The 17,510-nt window shown below is 50.2% G+C and overlaps 3 protein-coding genes and 1 long non-coding RNA gene across 9 annotated transcripts; 1 reads left to right on the top strand and 3 right to left on the bottom strand.

Moving 5' to 3' along the window:
- Positions 1-235: 235 nt before the first annotated feature.
- ZBTB22 (zinc finger and BTB domain containing 22) lies at positions 236-3,599 on the bottom strand. The gene is made up of 2 exons (XM_074332779.1): positions 3,511-3,599; positions 236-2,835 (listed from the first exon to the last, which is right to left on the bottom strand). The coding sequence occupies exon 2, from the start codon at positions 2,764-2,766 to the stop codon at positions 841-843; it is 1,926 nt and encodes a 641-aa protein (XP_074188880.1). The 5' UTR covers positions 2,767-2,835; positions 3,511-3,599; the 3' UTR covers positions 236-840.
- Positions 3,600-4,216: 617 nt separating this feature from the next.
- Positions 4,217-8,888, bottom strand: DAXX (death domain associated protein). 6 transcript variants are annotated; one of them, XM_019738677.2, is made up of 8 exons: positions 8,755-8,888; positions 7,339-7,594; positions 6,353-7,184; positions 6,025-6,239; positions 5,656-5,869; positions 5,022-5,496; positions 4,653-4,875; positions 4,217-4,449 (listed from the first exon to the last, which is right to left on the bottom strand). In XM_019738677.2, exons 2-8 carry the CDS (start codon positions 7,540-7,542, stop codon positions 4,390-4,392), a joined length of 2,223 nt encoding a protein of 740 aa, XP_019594236.2. In that variant the 5' UTR covers positions 7,543-7,594; positions 8,755-8,888; the 3' UTR covers positions 4,217-4,389. The 6 variants fall into 6 exon arrangements, with proteins under 6 accessions (XP_019594236.2, XP_019594237.2, XP_019594239.2 ...); XM_019738678.2 differs by lacking the exon at positions 8,755-8,888 and adding an exon at positions 8,474-8,596; XM_019738680.2 differs by lacking the exon at positions 8,755-8,888 and adding an exon at positions 8,439-8,580 and having other exon boundaries at positions 5,656-5,824.
- Positions 8,655-9,985, top strand: LOC141571621 (uncharacterized). Its single transcript, XR_012496530.1, has 2 exons — positions 8,655-8,923; positions 9,283-9,985. It is a non-coding gene; the product is annotated as an uncharacterized LOC141571621 (long non-coding RNA).
- A 73-nt stretch (positions 9,986-10,058) lies between these two features.
- Positions 10,059-11,816, bottom strand: SMIM40 (small integral membrane protein 40). The gene is made up of 2 exons (XM_074332783.1): positions 11,537-11,816; positions 10,059-10,361 (listed from the first exon to the last, which is right to left on the bottom strand). The coding sequence occupies exon 1, from the start codon at positions 11,814-11,816 to the stop codon at positions 11,574-11,576; it is 243 nt and encodes an 80-aa protein (XP_074188884.1). The 3' UTR covers positions 10,059-10,361; positions 11,537-11,573.
- Between the last annotated feature and the right edge of the window lie 5,694 nt (positions 11,817-17,510).

The raw sequence follows: 17,510 nt of genomic DNA on the forward strand, positions 1-17,510 counted from the left end.
GCTTCCCCCACGGGTGGGGAAGGGATCCCGGGACATCCACTCCAGCTCTGGTCTGGGGACCTCAGTCGCGCCCCGTCCGCCAGGACTACCCAGCACCGCCGAGTCCCAGAGCGCTCCCCAGGCTCCCCCTCCCGTCTCCTCCCCGTAGAATCCACTCATTCGAGAACCACTACTCCGCCTTCTCCCACCTGTGCCGGGTCCCCAGCAAACACATAGGGGTTGTCGTGAAGCCAAGTGAAATGACCAATAAATATTTTAATCACCATTTAAAAAAAATAAGATTTAAAATAAAAACCTTGTACTCCTACGACTTACTCCCTCCCCGTCTCCGCTCCCTCCCCGTCTCCGCTCCCTCCCCAAAGAGAATAGAGTTGAGGGCCCCAAGAACGGGGAAGAGGTTTTAGGGTAGAAGTAAGGGGCACATCCTGGGGGAGGAGCGAAGTGGGTTCTAGGACTAGGATGGGGCTCAAAGGCCTGGTCCCCACAACAACACAAACACAGACTTCAGGTACAGACTACACCACCTGACCCTTGACCCTGTGACTCCAGAATGCTCAACAGGCGCCCTCTCCCTCCCCCCACCACATGCGCCCTCCTCTGGAGCTTCAGTGGACCCATCTGAGGGAAAGGAAGGGTTTAGTTCCGGGGACACTTTAAGGGGGCGGGACTGAGGAGTAGAAAGGGGTGGTCGATGGCGCAATGTGTTTCGCCTTCCAGAATATATACAAGTCCATAGATACAAGGAAGACACTAGTTGTGGTGGGAGATGACCTAGGGGCCACAGCGCCCTGACTCGTGCTCCCTATGTCCTCTTCCCTGAAAGCTACCTCAGCAACCCCTTCAGGTTGCTCCTCCGCCGCCACTGAAGCCCATCTCCACTTTGTGGACGCTGGGTGGGGACCACACCGGACGGCTGGAGGGGGGCACGGTCCCACTCGCCTCGTCGCCCTTGCCCCCGCCCACCCCGGGGGACTCTCTCTTGATTGGCACGAATGGTCCGGTGGGCCCCCCGAGTCCGGGTCCGGGTCCGGGTCCGGGTCCGGGTCCGCCCCCGCCCAGGCGGTGCCTGCGCTCACAGTGTCCTCGGTGGCGCATGAAGCTGTCTCGCCACATGAACTTCTTAGCGCAGACGCCACACTCGTAGGGTTTGAGGCCTGTGTGTGTCTTCATGTGCTCGGTCAGGTGGTGCTTCATCTTGAACTTTTTGTTGCACACGGGGCAGTCAAAGGGCCGCAGGTTGAGGTGCATGTTCACATGACGATCACGCATGCTCTTGTGGGAGAAGGCCTTCCCGCAGTGGCACAGAAAGATCTTATTCCCATCCCCACTGCCTGTTCCTCCAGGGGTCCCAACAGAGCCACCCTGCATGCCCAGGCCCCCTGCGGATGTGCCCCCCAGGGCCACTGCCCCGTGTTCAGCTTGGTTCCCTGGTGGCTGGCCTGGAGCCTGTGAAGAGGAGGAGGATGAAGATGATGGGAAGACTAGGATCTGGTTGCCCTGCATGTCCACAGGAAGCAGGGGCCGGGGTGGGTGGGAAGGGGCATAGGAGGAAGGGGTCGGCCCCCCTGACTCATCAAGCCCTGCCCCAGGACCCCCACCCTCATATGGGCCAAAGTCATTGGAGGACTCACAGAAATTGACCTGCTCCTCTCCCTTGTCTGGAGGCTCACTCAGGGTCCGGACATCGCTTATGCTAAGGGTAGACTCAGGTCCTCCTCCCGCTGGAACCCCAGAGCCACCCCCTAGCTCTTCATCTTCATCATCCTCACAGGTCAACACCAGGTCTTCCTCCTCCTCATCCTCTTCTAGATCTTGGTCTTGGGGAACCAGGGATGCTGGTGCTGGGCAGTTTCTACCCTGTTTCACATATACCCAGTGTTTCTGTGGCATGATGCTGGGGGGTGCGTAGGTGGGCCGCCGGAGCCCAGACCCAGGGACCACTGCACCCCTCCCGTCCCCACCATCATCACACAGTTCATCTGCCTCCAGCAGCAGCTTCCCAGAGGTAGCTCCCCCACTTCCAACCACAGGGGCTGGGAATACAGGACCACCTCCTCGACGTTCCCCACTGCCCACTGCAGAAGCTGCAAAAGCCTCTTGGGAGGAAGATGAGAAATCAGTGGACTCTCGGGGGCTGAAGTAGTTGCTGCTGCTGGGGGACTGATTCTCACTGGCCCTACTGGAGGCATGAGAACGCACAGAGCCCATGGTGGCAGGGGCCACGGTGCCTCCACTCCCTGACGGGACCCCAGCACCAGGGACAGTGACTGAGGTGGCTGCAGCAGTGGTGATGGTGGCACTGGTGGCCGAGGCCCGGCCTTCACGAAGGAGTTCAGTGCATTTATCCACAATGTGCCACATCTGGAGCACAGAACCCACTGTGAGGAAGTTGACAATGTCAGCAGCAGCCATGCTGAGGCGGCCAGTATAAGCTGAAGCCAAGACAGTCTCGAAGGCGCCTGGGTCCATGACGCTGGGCAGCGAGATGGAGGTCATGCCCTTGAGCAGAACCTGGTCGTGGAAGTAAGGGGAGGAGGCAGCCAGGACAGCACGATGAGCCCTGAACTCCCGGCCCTGCACTCGGATGGACACATCGCAGAGCTGGCCTTGTAGCCGCTGCTGATTGAGGGATTCCAGGAGGGCACTGGTTACCTCAGGGAAGGACACATGTACCACTGCAGCTGCAGGCAGGGGTAGTGGGGGCGGGGCCAGCGTCAGAGGCAGAGGGACAGCTGCCCCACTTGGAGACAGAGGAGATGGCTCCATGGTGTAGAGGGAGGGGGTACCCCCCCAGCCACAGGAGCAAGGGAAGGAGGAGGGCGGCCGGGGGGGTCTCTGGGAAGAAAAAAAGAGAAGAATGATAACATCTCATAATGAAACAACCCTTTACAGTTTAGAAACACGTTCACACCCATTATCTGAGTAACTCCCCACGATACTGTGATGGAGATATTCCTCTGAACTCCATCTGACATATGAGAAAGCTGAGGCTAAGAAAGATTAAGAGATTTATGATCGCAAAGCCAGCAAGTGCCAGCCCCAGCAAACACAGGTGTCCTGACTCCAAATGTAGTGCTCTTTTCTTGGAGATTAGAGAAATAGCTGTTCTTCGGGAGTAGGATGCCTCTCCTGGGAATTTCCCATTTGCCTGAGGGCCTGACTTTCCAAAATTTACATTTTTGGTGTTTTGCACCCTTTTCGTGGGAGGGGGCAGGTCTGCTCTGGTACGGAAAACCACCCTCTCCCCAAATCCCTTTAGGCTAGGCCCCTCGGCTCTCTAGGCCCCCTTTTGCCCCCCGCTTATCTCCAGCCTAGTCCCCGTCAAGACCCGCCCCCAGCCCTTTTGGCCCCGCCCCATTTCAAGACCCGCCCCCTGAGGCATCTCCGGCTCCGCCTCTTGTCTACCCCCGCCCACACCGGACCCCGCCCCCCTCTGCTCCGCTCCAAGAGCTACTTCGACCTCCTCTCCCACCCGGAAGGTGCCCCCCAACCCCGCGCGTCCCCGCTTACCGGGCCGCGCGCCCCCGGGCCCCCCCCGCCCCTCACTCGGCCGCTAGAGCCGCAGCCTGGGCCCCTCCCGCCGCCATCTTGCGCCGACTCCCTCCACCCTCCGCCTCCGCTCCGCCTCCCGCCCCTCCGGCTTTAAAGGCACAGTCGGGCACCCCGCCCGTTCCGCTGGGCAATACTCTGCCGACTCGGCCACTTCTCCTTTAAAAAACAGTCGCCTCGTTCCACCTTAAAGGAACCAGGTCTCTTCTGCCGCTGAGGACTTAGGACTTGGTTTGGCCGAAGCACTCATTCCCCTTTAATTCTGTAAGCCTGCCTCTTCCCACTGGCGAAGTGTCTCGGCCTTGGAGCTGTGGCCAACAGCGGGTTTCTGGGATCTAACCGCCCTAGTCTCCCAGCTTCTGACAGTCCCCCTGACACCCCGCCCCCTGCCTCTCGGCCTGGATTGGCCGAATAACCTTGAGTCGGCCCCTGATTGGCCTTTTTACTCCTACCGCTCGAAGTGAGAAAGTAAAGCGCGTTCAGAAGGCTGAAGCATTTTTGTAGCGCCTGGCAAAGGGCAAGGGGAAAGACTGAGGGCGAGGAAACTCCAAGAGAGACGGGCTAAGGGCAGGCTAGGGCAGATTCAAGGCTATCCCCGGGCCGGGCTAACCGCGAGCCAGAGAACGGCTGGTGCCAATCAGTGACAGCAGAAGGACAAAGACAGGGATACAATAAGAAAAGAACTTTATTGTTTATTAATGTTTCTGTGTAAAACTTGTTTTTTTCCCTAAAGAAACACCACCAAGAGAGGATTAACTCAGTCCATCCCTTCTCAGTCATGTTTCCCACAATCCTCCAAATACTATCGCAACATTGCGGAGGCAGCTGGTGGGGAGGCAGCTAATCCGAGTCTGACAGCACGATGATCTCCTCTGGGTCGCATTGTGTGGCCACACTCATCTGCAAGGGAGTGAGAGACAGAGTCAGAGAGGTCTGAACAGCGAGCAGTGGACGGAAGGTCTTAGCAGATGAAAAGCTAAGTGTGGAAAGGGGTGTGGAAAAGGAGAAGAGGCTGTGGTCGGGGCAACATTCAGGCAGAATACCTGAAACTGAGCAGACACTGAAAGAGAACCAAGTCAAGAGAAACAGCCTCCCCCTCTTACCTTGTAAGTACCAGGCTGGGAGGGTAGTGACTGAGGGATTAGGGACAACCGGGCTGGAGACGGGCTACACAGGGAGCTGGTCACCAGGCCATGGCTAGGAGAGTCCACCCTTGTTGAGGAATCAGCAACGGGGGCCATTGAAGCCAAGGGGGAAGGTGGGCTGGGCAGGGTACATATTTTCTTCCCAGTCTTCTCATGGACTGCCCCTTGCCCTTCCACATAGCTAGGGACAGAAACATAAATGTAGGGAGCCTGAGGCTGGAAGGGGAGTGTCTAGCCTCTCCCCGCAGGCTCAGTTCCCTAATACTCCTCTCAGAAAGCCCCCTGCAATCCCTCAGTGGCTTCCTTCTTCTTCCTCCTTGTCATTACCTGTTTCCTAATGGCCCTGCTCCTGTTTGCTCCTCCTTCCGAGATTTCTTGCAGGGAGGACTGGAATCTCCCCAGGTGTGAGGAGAGACACCTCCATTGAAGGAAGTGGAGGTCACCATGACTGCTCCATTCTCCAAGACAGTGGTGAGGGGGTCCTCTGTTTGCTTCCTGGAAGAGGAAATGTCCCCCTCCCCAAGGGAAGGGGGGGTATCCACAGTCAAGGCTTCAATCTCTAGCTCAAAGACCTGAGACACAGGGCTCTCTTTCTCTGCGGGCAACTCCTTGAGGTATTCTCCATTGCTTTCAGCATCTATACTGGAGGGGGCCGGGGGCTCCTCTGAAGGTGAAGATGGTGACACTATGAGTCCTTCGTTTTGCTGCTCCCCTGAAGACCTGTTGACCCCTTTGCTAGGTTCCAGGTTCTTTTCAGTGGAGATCTGTGGGGGGGACACAGGGCTCTTGTCTCCATCATTGCCTGGAAAAGAAGAAAAGAGGGGAAGGGTAGCAAAAGAACCAGAGGAAAGAATACACTGAGAAGACACTAGGAGTGAGAGGAGGCAGGGAAGGGTCTCCAACAGGTGGCCCATTCCCAACAGAGTAGATGGAACTAGCAGTGAGATTTTCCTTGTCATACCTGCTTCCTCCTCTTCCTCCTCCTCCTCTTCATCCCCCTGACCTTCCTGCATCTGTTCCAAGTCCTCCTCCTCTTCAGAATCTGTGACCTCTTCCTCCTCCTCCTCCTCCTCCTCTTCCTCCTCCTCTTCTTCTTCATCACTTTCCTCATCTTCGTCCTCGGTCTCAACCTTGAAGGTGGTAGGGCACTCCTGGGATGCCATTCCACTAGGGCCCTGGGGGACAAAGGACTTTCTCTAATGAATCCCTTGCCCCAGAGGGTCTGGTTCTGTGTTCCTTCTGCACACTCCCCCATGGGTCACCGTGGAGTCCCTGCTGGCCAGTGCAGGGGAAGGACAAGGTGTCTCTGAAGGGTAGATCCCTTCCATACCTCACCAGAATCCAAGGAGCCTTTGGGGGGGTCCGCAGAATGGGAAGAGGTGGCTTGGGGGAGCCGGGCTCTTCTCTTCTGTCTCTCGCCCTCCTCAGTCCTGTCTTGCATCATCGCATATTTGGAGATGACTTCATCTAGCCGGCTCATAGCTAAGCTCCGGTTTTCCCGCAGGCGCCGGGCTAGGGCAGGATCTGACAGTGCAGGGTCAACGCCTATGTGGAAAGATATGAAGTCAAACCCTAGAAGAAGGGACTAGAGAGCTGCCCCCTCTGCCACGCACCTGATATACACAAGGGTTATTGATGGGCATCTCACTAATCCCTACCTGGTGTATAGTCATCTGTGAGGTGACAGCCAAAGTTGTAGATGAGATCAAGGTGGCGTCGCTCCTGTAACCTGACGCCCACGTCTCGGAAAGCATCCTGAGCCATGAGCTGGAGCTGCTGTCGGGGGAGGCCAAGGCTGTGGCGGGCAGCTGCCTTCTCTACAGCCTGCAACACATCTCCATAGTCAGGGAAGGCATCAAGCCCCGGCTTGTTGATGAGCCGTTCGATGCGCCTGTTAACCTCCGGGTAGCGGGTCCCACGATAGGGAATGCGCTGCTCTATGACTCGGCCTGTCAGTGAAGAGCAGTCTTTCAGTTCACACAGCCGCCCAAAGAGTCGGATTAGCTTCCGTTTCAACCTTGCCTCCTGCAAGTATGTGGAGTCTGGGTCATCCAATTCTTTGAGATCCAGCTCTTTTTCCTGCAGCCTCCGAATCTCTGCCACATAGAGTGCTAGCAGTTGCTCCAAACGCTGGATCTGCCGCCGGGAACCACGGGTCCTTGGGGCCTCAGAGCCAGTGGTCTCTGCATTTGTGGCGTCCGTGGAGGTGTCTGTGGGAGGGTTACTCCCAGAGGGCTCGCCAGAGGTGGTGGCAGCAGGGGCCAGGTTCAGCTTTTTCTTGGCTGAGTGAGCCTTGAGAACAGTGCAGAGCTCATTAATGTGGACATAGAGCTTAGCTGGCCTGCTCTGGGCCCGAGACAGGACCCGAGAGAGGATGTTGCAAAACTCCGCTGAGGCCAAAAACAGAGAGTGGGCACGCTGCTGCCGTTTACAAAGGAATGGGACCACGTCAGGGTGGTCCGCTGTCTGCGCCTTACACAGTTCAAGGAACTGGAGGGTTCAGGGGAAGAAGGGAGGGGGAAAGAGACAAGGGAGGGTGTTGAGAGAAAGAAGGCATGGTGGGATTAGTGGGGGGGAAAAGGACAGGAGAGCCAGTGAGCCACCCCCTCCCTGGGGTACAAGAATCTTCTCCCCTAAAGCTCACCTCTGCAAACAGCTTCTCATTCTCCAACTTGTAGCATTTCTTGCCGCCCGAACTACTGCTTCCTCCAGCCCCATGGGGCTGGGAGGAGCCAGGGGCTTCTGCCTGGGGTGAGGCCGGACTGGGGGGTGGGTGAGAGGGCCCTGGCTGAGCGGCTTCATCTTCGTCATCATCATCCAGCACAATGATGCTGTTAGCGGTGGCCATGGGGGATCAAATCCCCCGGAGGGAGAGACTGTTGGGGATTTCGTATTTCCTGCTGGAAGGGGATGGGGCCTTAGAAAGAGCCCCTCCAGCATAGCCCCAGCCCTTCAGCTCACACATTTTTCAATTTTCTTGGGTTTCAGTAACACCCAGCCCTGCCCAACAGTGCCCTCACTGCTTGGCTTCAGCAACCATTAGTACCATGTTTTCTGGGGACCCAAACCACCTGAAACCTCAAGTCCCCACCCCAGCTCCACTCCCCATATCGAAATCGGGTCTTTCAGTTTCGTTTCTCCACTATTTGTCCTAGTTGGCAAACTGCCTTTTCCTCCCAACCTCCGGGCACCACCTCCCACACTGCACTCCAGATTTCACTGACATCCCCTCGCACAGGTGCTACACCCGTCAGCACCACCATTTGCTCTCACACACGTCAAACCCACACACCCTCATCCCATCCTGAAGGATCTCGCCAACTTCTAGACTCTGAGGCGGAGAAGGTTCCCTCTCAACCATACATTCACCCCTTGTAATGTATCTCATATTCCACCCGCCGATGGGTCTCAAACCGGGGAGTTAGGTTGGAGGTATTTCACCTCAAGACCCTTCCCTCTCACCCCACCCTAATTTCCCTCTTACTCTCGGTGACCTGTAACCGCTCGTGAGCCCCGCATTGGGCTCGCCCCATTCCTCTCGGATCCCAACCCTAAGTCCGGCCTCTTCCCTTAGATGAGCTTCCCGCCAAGACCCCCTCCCCCAGTTCAGGCCCCACCCGCCCCACTCCCCTTCAGGGATAGGAAAGAAAGCTTGCCCCTCAGACTCAGCGCCCGGGACTCCCCAAGACCTCTCCCTCGACATCCCCGCCCCCACCTTCGACCCCCGCACAGTCCGGGCCCCACCTCAGACACAAACGGCCTCTCCAAACGACTCTCACCGCAGATATCAGAAGCTCGCATGGTTACCTCCGCCTTCCTTCCCCCTCCCACCGCAGGCCCTATGCTGGACCGGAAGCCGCAGAGTTTCCGCCTCCAGTAACCTCAGCGCGGCCATATTCTCGTACGGAACCCAGTCCCCCCGCCCCCCACCGCCCTCTGTGGCCGGAAGTGACAATAGGCCCGATCCCCGAACGTTTCTGGCGCTTCCTACATTGTATGCGGCTCCCTTCCGCCCGACCTGTAGGTGGCGAGCTTATCCCCGCGGCGCTTCCCTAAGTACCTGGGGGCCGTCATTTTGCCGTACGGCGTTGACTCAGCCCCGACTCCAGAGCTCCGCCAGTGGACGTCTTTCCACCCAGCGCTTCTGCGACTCCGCGAATCAGAAACTTCCTGCCTCCAGCCCAACCGCTGGCTGGGCGCGTGCGGGGAGGACTGAGCCACCTTTCCCGGTAGGGAAGGGGGGAACGGAGAACGGCCGCTGAGGAGTTGGGCACTCCAAGGCTACGCAGTGGTGCACGAAAGGGCGGAAACCTCTCACGAGAGAAAGAAAACCTTTTCCTTTCGATGGGCTATTGACCAGCCTTCCCGCGCTGCTTTCCTACCTGCCGGGTACCCGTTTCCACGGCTTAATCCACGGCGCCTGCTCCTTCCCGTCTTTGGGCTGCTCGCTCCCTTGCCGCTGTCCAGCAGCTACTTCTACATCCAGGCGTCTCCCAATCGTGAAATCAAAACACTTGCACTCAAATAATTACAACGCCCTACACAATGTGTTATTGTTATTATTACGATTGTTGTTTTGCTTTTCAAGCTTCACCACAGACTAATCACCAACCGAGCAAGTGGCACCTACGTGATTCTCCGTACTTTTCTGGAGGGGGTGCCTGAGGCTCAGGTAGTCATGACCCAGAAGACGTGACCCGGGAGCTTCGGAGCCTAAGGAGTGGCGATATGGGGGGGGGGGGGGGGGAGTTAAGAATAATCTATGCAAATTGCCACTGTAAGGGCTGTAAGGTAAGATGGGGCTCGGAAAATACCGCGGGTCTCGTCTCCTCTTCTTTCTCTGGGAGAGCTGAGGAAAGAACGAACAGAGAAGAAACAGACGTGGACGCCCCGCATCCCACCTCGCCCACTTTTAGGGAGGCTGGAGGGACTTATGGAGGCAAGGCTGGGTCCAAAGGTGAGGTTCTGGGGGAAACTGGAGAGGCTAAGACTGTTCCAGTCGCTGAGTTGCCCACCTCTACATCCTTGAGCATTCCACAAGTGGTGAGCATCTTATCACTTTCTAGGATCCCAGAGGTCCCTACAGGTCCAAGCCTCAGAGTCCCAGAACCTCAAACGCTCCCTTCCATTAATCCCACATCCCTTCTTTCCAGTCGTCTAAACTTACAGTCTTCAAACTGGGGAAAATGAAAACTCCCCAAAGAGCACTTGGACTTGGGAGATGTTAGAGATTTAATTTCCAGATCCTCAGCTTTCCCAAAATTTGTTCTGAATAAATACCTGCAATAGAGGTTCTTTGTCTTTTTCTTTCTTTTTTTTTTTTTTTTTTTAAGATTTTATTGGGGAAGGGGAACAGGACTTTATTGGGGAACAGTGTGTACTTCCAGGATTTTTTCGAAGTCAAGTTGTGGTCCTTTCAATCCTAGTTGTGGACAGCGGAGTTCAGCTCCAGGTCCAGTTGCTATTGTTAGTTGCAGGGGGCGCTGCCCATCATCCCTTGCAGGAGTCCAACTGGCAGCCTTGTGGTTGAGAGAGTCCACTGGCCCATGTGGGAACTGAACTGGCAGCCTGGGCTTCAGGAGCACGGAGCTCCAACCGCCTGACCCACCAAGCCGGCCCTAGAGGTTCTTTTTCTTCCTGTTCCCTTTCACAGCAGACTTTCTCCCTCTTAAAAAAAAAAAAAAAAAAAAAGTATAGTTTTCAACCATGAAATCTGGAGACAGTCTTACCTAGTGTTAAAGAGCCATGTAGCCAACTTCTTTCATTAAGGCACCATAAACACCACTTCGTCTATCTCATTAAAAACATTTAAAAAATTTTTAACAGTTATAAAAATGTGTACAATCTTCATGTCGTTTGATCGGTTCTGCTCTCATAATAATTGTAATGATAACCCTGAAGAATTTTTTTTAAAAACTAGAGTTTTGGGCAGGCCCGGCCTGGTGGCTCAGGTTGTTGGAGCACTGGTCTTCCTAATGCCCAGGTCACCAGTTCAGGTCGCTGTTTCGATTCCCACATGGGCCAATGAGCTGCACCCTCTACAGCTAAGATTGTGAAAAACAGCTCTCCCTGGAGCTGGGCAGCTGTGAGCAGCCAGAGGTTGACTTAAGCTGCCACGAGCGGCCGTGGGCTACCGTGTGCTGCCAGGAGCTGGCCAGCAGTGTTGCCAGGAGCAGCTGGCAGCCAGCCGGCGAGATCTGCCATGAGCTGCTGTGAGCAGCCACCCGAGGACTGGCGACTGACTGCCTCAGCCGGGGGAGCGCAAGGCTCATAACACCAGCATGGGCCAGGGAGCTGTGTCCTACACAACTAGACTGAGAAACAACGGCTTGAACTGGAATGGGGCGGGGAAAGTGGAGGAAGAGGGGGAAAAACGAGTTTTGATCACAAGAAAGAAAAATATTTTTCATCTCAGACTTTTAAGTATAAAAGCATAAAATTGTCTCTGGAGAAGGGGAATGGTAATAGAAGTTCAAGGAGAAAAGAGAAAAGGAATGATTCCCAATTGTTAAGAGCTTATTTATGTATTTTTAAATGGATGGTAGTAGGTATCACATCACTCTGATATTTCAGGTCTTCTGGACATTCAAAAGAGTGACTAAATGTTTTATTTTAAAATGTAAATATTTTCAATATGCCAGGAATTACATCCTTGAAACAATTTTTAATTATGATGAAAATTTTTAGATGCTTACTGAGAAATATAAACCTGAGGAGTATAAACCTGTTCAAAATTATTTCCTAGAGTATCGGTGCAGAAATTTTAAGACAGCTGCTCTAACCTCTCTAGGTGTCCCCTCCACAGCCCCCAACAGTCCCATTTACCCCACCTCCCCTTTCACCTCTGGCAGAGTAAGAGGATGTTTATAGGAAAGGTGGTCACAATTCGAGTTCCTCCTCTTTCTGTGGTGATCTCAGGAGCCAGTCCCCAAACTTTGCCCATGGTAGTGGCCACAGCAGCTTATAAAGAGCCTCCAGCAGCAGTAGTGTCATAAAGAAGGCCAGGAAGATAAAGAAGGCCTTGTCTAAGGCCCAACGTAGGGGACCCCTGGGAGGAGGAGGACCCTGGGCAAAAGCCAGGAACACATCATCCTCATCCACGTCATCCTCCTCCTCTGCCATTGTAACCTACAGTCTGACAGCTGGCTGGATCAGGGAAGCTAGGATGGAAGCCCTTGCTCAGCAATGCCAGGATTAAGGGGCGTGGTGGTGGCAAGTCCTTCACCTGCCTGGTTTGACACTAATTCCCCCACCGGAGAGAGAAAGGAGAGTAGAGCTTCTGAGCTTTTGGAACAATCATGTAATTATCCAATGCAATGTGAATGGTCTGGACAAAATAATTCCTAAAGTCTGCCCAGCTTTATAATTTTGTTTTGGAAACTGAAGGCCCAACATACAGACATGAAGCTGGAGCTGCCCAAGTCATTCTGGGTCTCTAGGCTCAAGGCTCAAGGGCTTGGGCCACCACAGATAGAGCATGAGCAAGTGGACCTGGTATGCTACTGTGAGCTGCTGTCAGTCAAAGATCTAAAGGCCATTCCAGCTTTACAATGGGTAATTGGGGTGGGGGCAGGACTCTCTTAACCAAGGCTGGTGGGGGACAAGCAGCTGCTAGAACCCAAGGAAGGGGAGGTTTATTTAAGAGAGAGAGAGAGAGAGAGAGAAAGAGAGAGAAACACCATGATTGGTCAGTGGGGCAAGGGTTTATGATTGAGATTTAACTGTTGGGGCAATAATAATGAAGAGTGAGATTTTTCTGTGGGAGGGCATGGTCTGAGAGTTGCTGGTGAGAAATGTTCTCCAAGAGATTGTCTTAGAGCAAGGGGTGAAAGCTTTTTCTTGACCCTGTACCCCAGGCACTGGCCTGAAGGTATGTGAGGGAAATCAAAGCCCTTATGGAGATCTGGGGTCCCATGGTGGTGGTGGGGTGGACAGCAGAGGAAGCAGTGTTTGTGATAGTGGGCTTCATATCTGGAGATTTTAGGGTCTCTTACTGAAATTTCATTTTGAGGTTAATAGGAAGGCCATGTGTACTTGGGAAGACCTGTTTACCCTAAACAGTACAAAAGATGTCACAATTCTTTTAGAATCAACTCATGTTATAGTTTGCTGCTGCCTCGGAAGAGAGGGGGGGTTCACATAATGACTTAAAAAACCTAGATCAGGGTCCGAACTAATAATTATTTATTAGTTGTGTTAAATTAATTAAACAAAAGGCCACTAGACTGAGGGGGCTCTTATTAAAAAGAAACCGGCTCAAAATTGAGTCATTTTTGCTAATCCCCATCAAGACATAATGCTAACCTAATTGCAGTTTCAGACTCTCCCAGGAATGGAATTTTAAACCAATCAGTCTGGAATTTCCTAGTCAAACTAGTAAGGTAATCTACCTGATGACACTCCTTGCTTTGCCCTAAGAGAAGGTGACTTTGAAATAATCCACTCTTTTAACTTCCTTGTTCTCCCCTCCCCCTATTTCTTTCTATAAAAGCCTTACATTTGTCCAGCTCCCGGGAGCATCTTTCTATTTACTACATGGAATGTTCCCTGATTCATGAATCATTGAAGAGAGTCAATTAGGTCTTTAAATTTACTCGGATGAATTTTTGTTCTTTAACACTCTAATGCCATGACAGCCTTTGTCTAAATGTCTCAACTAGGCTTTAAGCTATAGCCAGTCAAATAATTTCCTTTCTCTGCTTCCACACTTACTCTGGGTCATGTCTGAGGAATACTCATAACCACTTCTGGCTTGGTGTTGCCCTAATTGAATGGATTTTTGCTCAAACAAAATTAAAGTTTTTAGTATGCCTCAGTTTATCTTTTTTCAAAGTATTTTTATAAGAGTTTACTTGAGCCAAAATGGACAAGTGCCAAGCAGTAAGATCTCAAATGCTCCCTCAGTTTATCTTACAGTTGTGTGACCATGACCTTGGGCAAATCACCTGATCTTTTTTTCAGTTTTTTATAAAATTGAGGAAACTTCTTTCCTCACAGAATTCTTATTTTTTAAAGATTTTTATTAAAATATAGCTAACATAGAATATTACATTAGTTTCAGGTGTACACCATAGTTATTCAACATTTATGTACCTAAAGAAGTGATCACCATGATAAGTCCAACAACCACCTGACACTGTACCACGCTATCACAATATTATTGACTATACTCCCTATGCTGTACATTACATCCCATGACTTGTTTTATTTATACCTGGAAATTTGGACCTCTTATTCCCCTTCACCTTTTCTTCCCTTTTTAAAATTTTCAATTACATTTGACATTCAATATTATTTTATATTAATTTCAGGTATACAGTATATGATTAGACATTTATATAATTTAAGAAATGATCTCCCTGATTAGCCTAGTTGTTATTTTGTTTGTTAGATTCCACACATAAGCAAAATCACATTGCATCTGTTTTCCACTGTCTGATTCACTCCACTCAGCACTGTACCCTCTAGGTCCACCCATGTCGCTGCAGATGTCGAGAACCTATGCCCTTCCATGGCCGAGCAATATTCTGTTGTATATATATACCACTTCCTCTTTTTCCATTCTTCTATCAACAAGACATCCAGGCTATTTCCACATCGTGGCCATTGTAAACAATGCTGCAATGAATATATGGATGCACATGTCCCCTTGAAGTAGCATTTGGATTTCTTCAGATAAATACCCTGAAGTGGGATTACTGGGTCCTTCATTGTCTCTTATTATAGCCTTTTTTTTCCCCTTCCCCTTTCCTTATGCCCCCCCGCCTCCCAACTCCGATTCAAGCTGTTCTCAGACTACTTGTGGAGAATGCAGCTCCCTGGCCCTTGTTGGCATTATGAGCATTGCACTCTACTCGGCTGAGGCAGTCAGTCACCAGCCATTGGTTGACCGCTCATGGCAGCTCATGGCAGCCCACATCAGCCCACTTCTAGGTTGAACCATTGTTCACAATCTTAGCTGTAGAGGGGCAGCTCACTGGCCCATGTGGGAATCTAACTGGTGACCTCGGTGTGAGGAAAACAGCACTCCAACCACCTGAGTCACCCAGCTGCCCCTAGCCTTTGTTTTAAAGTCTATTTTGTCTGGTATAATAATTGCTATTTCAGCATTTTTTGTATATTTTTTGTTTCCGTTTTCATGAAATATCCTTTTCCATCCCTTTACACTCCGTCTGTGTGTGTCTTTCAATCTGAAGTGGGTCTCTTGTAGGCAGCATATATTGTAGAAGGGGTGTTGCTTTCTTATCCATTCAGCCCTCCTATATCTTTTGAGTGGAGCATTTAATCCATTTACATTGAAAGTAATTGCTGATAGATATGTAGCTATTGCCATTTTGCCATTTTATTGTTCATAATTTTGATCTTTTTCTTTCCATCTTAAAGAAGTTCCTCTAACATTCCTTGTAATATTGGTTTGATGATGATGAGCTCCTTTAGTTTTTTCTTGTCTGGGAAACTCTTTCTCTGTCCTTCAATTCTAAATGATTGCTTTGCTGGGTAGAGTAATCTTGGTTATACGTCTATGTTTTCACTCACATTGAATATTTTGTGCCAATCCCTCCTGGCCTGCAAAGTTTCTGTTGAGAAATCAGCTGACAATCTTATGGAAGTTCCCTTATAAGTTACTACTGTGTTTCCCCGAAAATAAGACCTAGCCAGACCATCAGCTCTAATGCATCTTTTAGAGCAAAAATTAATATAAGACCAGGTCTTATACTATATATTATATAAGACTTGGTCTTATATTATAGTAAAATGAGACCAGGTCTTATATTAATTTTTGTTCCAAAAGCTGCATTAGAGCTGATGGTCCAGCTAAGTCTTATTTTTGGGGAAACATGGAGGTTACCTTTCTCTTCTTGCCTTTAGGATTCTCTCTTTATCTTTAACCTTTGGCATTCTAATTATAATGTGTCTTGGTGTGGGCCTGTTTGGGCTCACCTTGTTTGGGACTCTCAGCACTTACTGGACTTGTAATGTCTTTTTTTTTTTTTTTTTTTGCCAGGTTAGGAAAGTTTTCAGTCATTCTTTTCTTTTCTTTTCTTTTCTTTTCTTTTCTTTTCTTTTCTTTTTTCTTTTCTTTTCTTTTCTTTTCTCTTTTCTTTTCTTTTCTTTTCTTTCTTTCTTTCTTTTCTTTTTTTTTTTTTTAAAGATTTTATTGGGGGAAGGGGAACAGGACTTTATTGGGGAACAGTGTGTACTTCCGGGACTTTTCCAAGTCAAATTGTTGTCATTTCAATCTTGGTTGTGAAGGGCGCAGCTCAGCTCCAAGTCCAGTTGCCATTGTTAGTTGCAGGGGGTGTAGCACCATCCCTTGCAGGAGTCGAGGAGTCGAACTGGCAGCCTTGTGGTTGACAGCCCACTGGCCCATGTGGGAATTGAACTAGCAGCCTTCAGCATTAGGGGCACGGAGCTCCAACCACCTGAGCCACCGGGCTAGCCCCTTCAGTCATTATTTCCTCAAATAATTTCTCAATCCCTTGCTTTCTCTCTTCTCCTGCTGGTACCACTATGATGCAAATGTTATTACACATCATATAGTCCTAGAGATCTCTTAAACTACCCTCATTTTGGGGGGTTCTTTTTTCTTTTTGCTGTTCTGATTGGGTGTTTTCTGCTACCTTGTCTTCCAAATCACTAATTCAGTCCTCTGCTTCATCTAGTCTGCTGGTGATTCCTTTTCGTGCACTCTTCATTTCAGTTATTGTATTCTTCATTCTGACTGGTTCTTTTTTATGGTTTCTATGTCCTTCTTTATGCTTGCTATCTCTCTGTTGAAGTTCTAACTAAGATCCTTGAGGATCCTTATAATCATTGTTTTGAACTCTCTCTGGTAGATTGCTTGCCTTCATTTCATTTAGTTCTTTTTTTTTTTTTTTTTTTTTTTGAGTTTTCTCCTGTTCTTTTATTTGGGATGTATTTCTTTGTTTCCTCATTTTGGCTGCCTCTCTGTGTTTGTTTCTATGAATTAGGTAGATCTGCTATGTCTCTGTAATGATGAGCAGGGATAAAAAAGAGGAAGGACAAGCTAGAGTGGGACTAATTAATTTATTTAGCAATATCTCATCAACTTATTTAGCAACATACAATAGCAAAAGACAAAGGCAATTAAAAGAATACGCAAATGACAAAAGGTAAAGGCAGTTAAGACTACACTATATACATTGATAACAATTTCATGTCAAAAGAGTATACATACACACAAGTTTAAGAGATCCCAACATATGTTTACTATTGATCAAAAATCACTTGGCTAAATATACCAATAACATCAATAAGGAGTATCCAAAGGCAGTAAGTAAATTTTATAGGCTAGCAACTATTACAGTAGATGTCAAAAGCTCACCAAACTGTGGGAAAACAACAGTGCAAAGGTCAGGAATCAAAACCTTGCCAGGTCTGTGGCTGGAAAACTGAGGCATCTCCTGATGTTGCAAGCTGCAGGCTGCATACTGCATACATAAATTTCCAAAATGCTAACAAGTTTCCAAAAATGCTATCGCTGTTTTCATTGTTGTTGTTGTCTTTATTGCTGGAAGTTAGGGCATCTCCTCATGCTGCAAGCTGCAAGCTGTATACAAGTTTCCAAATGCTAACAAGTTCTCAAGAATGCTGCTACTGTTGCCGTTGCTGTTGTTGTCGCTGAAAGTCAGGGCGTCTCCTGATGCTGCAAACTATAAGCTGTACATAAGTTTCTAAAATGCTAACAAGTTCTCAAAAAGGCTAACCGTGGGGAACAACACTGGAGAGGTCAGGAACCAGCCAGACCTCATTAGGTCTGCAGATGGAAGTTAGAGCATCTCCTGATATAAGCTG

This window comes from Rhinolophus sinicus, linkage group LG05 (assembly GCF_036562045.2).
Source record: "Rhinolophus sinicus isolate RSC01 linkage group LG05, ASM3656204v1, whole genome shotgun sequence".
Classification (NCBI taxonomy): domain Eukaryota; kingdom Metazoa; phylum Chordata; class Mammalia; order Chiroptera; family Rhinolophidae; genus Rhinolophus; species Rhinolophus sinicus.

Coding starts and splice junctions, on each gene's coding strand:
- ZBTB22 (XM_074332779.1), bottom strand. CDS start 2,766: ATGGAGCCATCTCCTCTGTCTCCAAGTGGGGCAGCTGTCCCTCTGCCT.
- DAXX (XM_019738677.2), bottom strand. CDS start 7,542: ATGGCCACCGCTAACAGCATCATTGTGCTGGATGATGATGACGAAGAT. Junction 4,876..5,021: donor GCAGGGCCATTAGGAAACAG/GTAATGACAAGG, acceptor TTCTGTCCCTAG/CTATGTGGAAGGGCAAGGGG. Junction 4,450..4,652: donor CCCAGCCTGGTACTTACAAG/GTAAGAGGGGGA, acceptor ACTCCCTTGCAG/ATGAGTGTGGCCACACAATG.
- SMIM40 (XM_074332783.1), bottom strand. CDS start 11,816: ATGGCAGAGGAGGAGGATGACGTGGATGAGGATGATGTGTTCCTGGCT.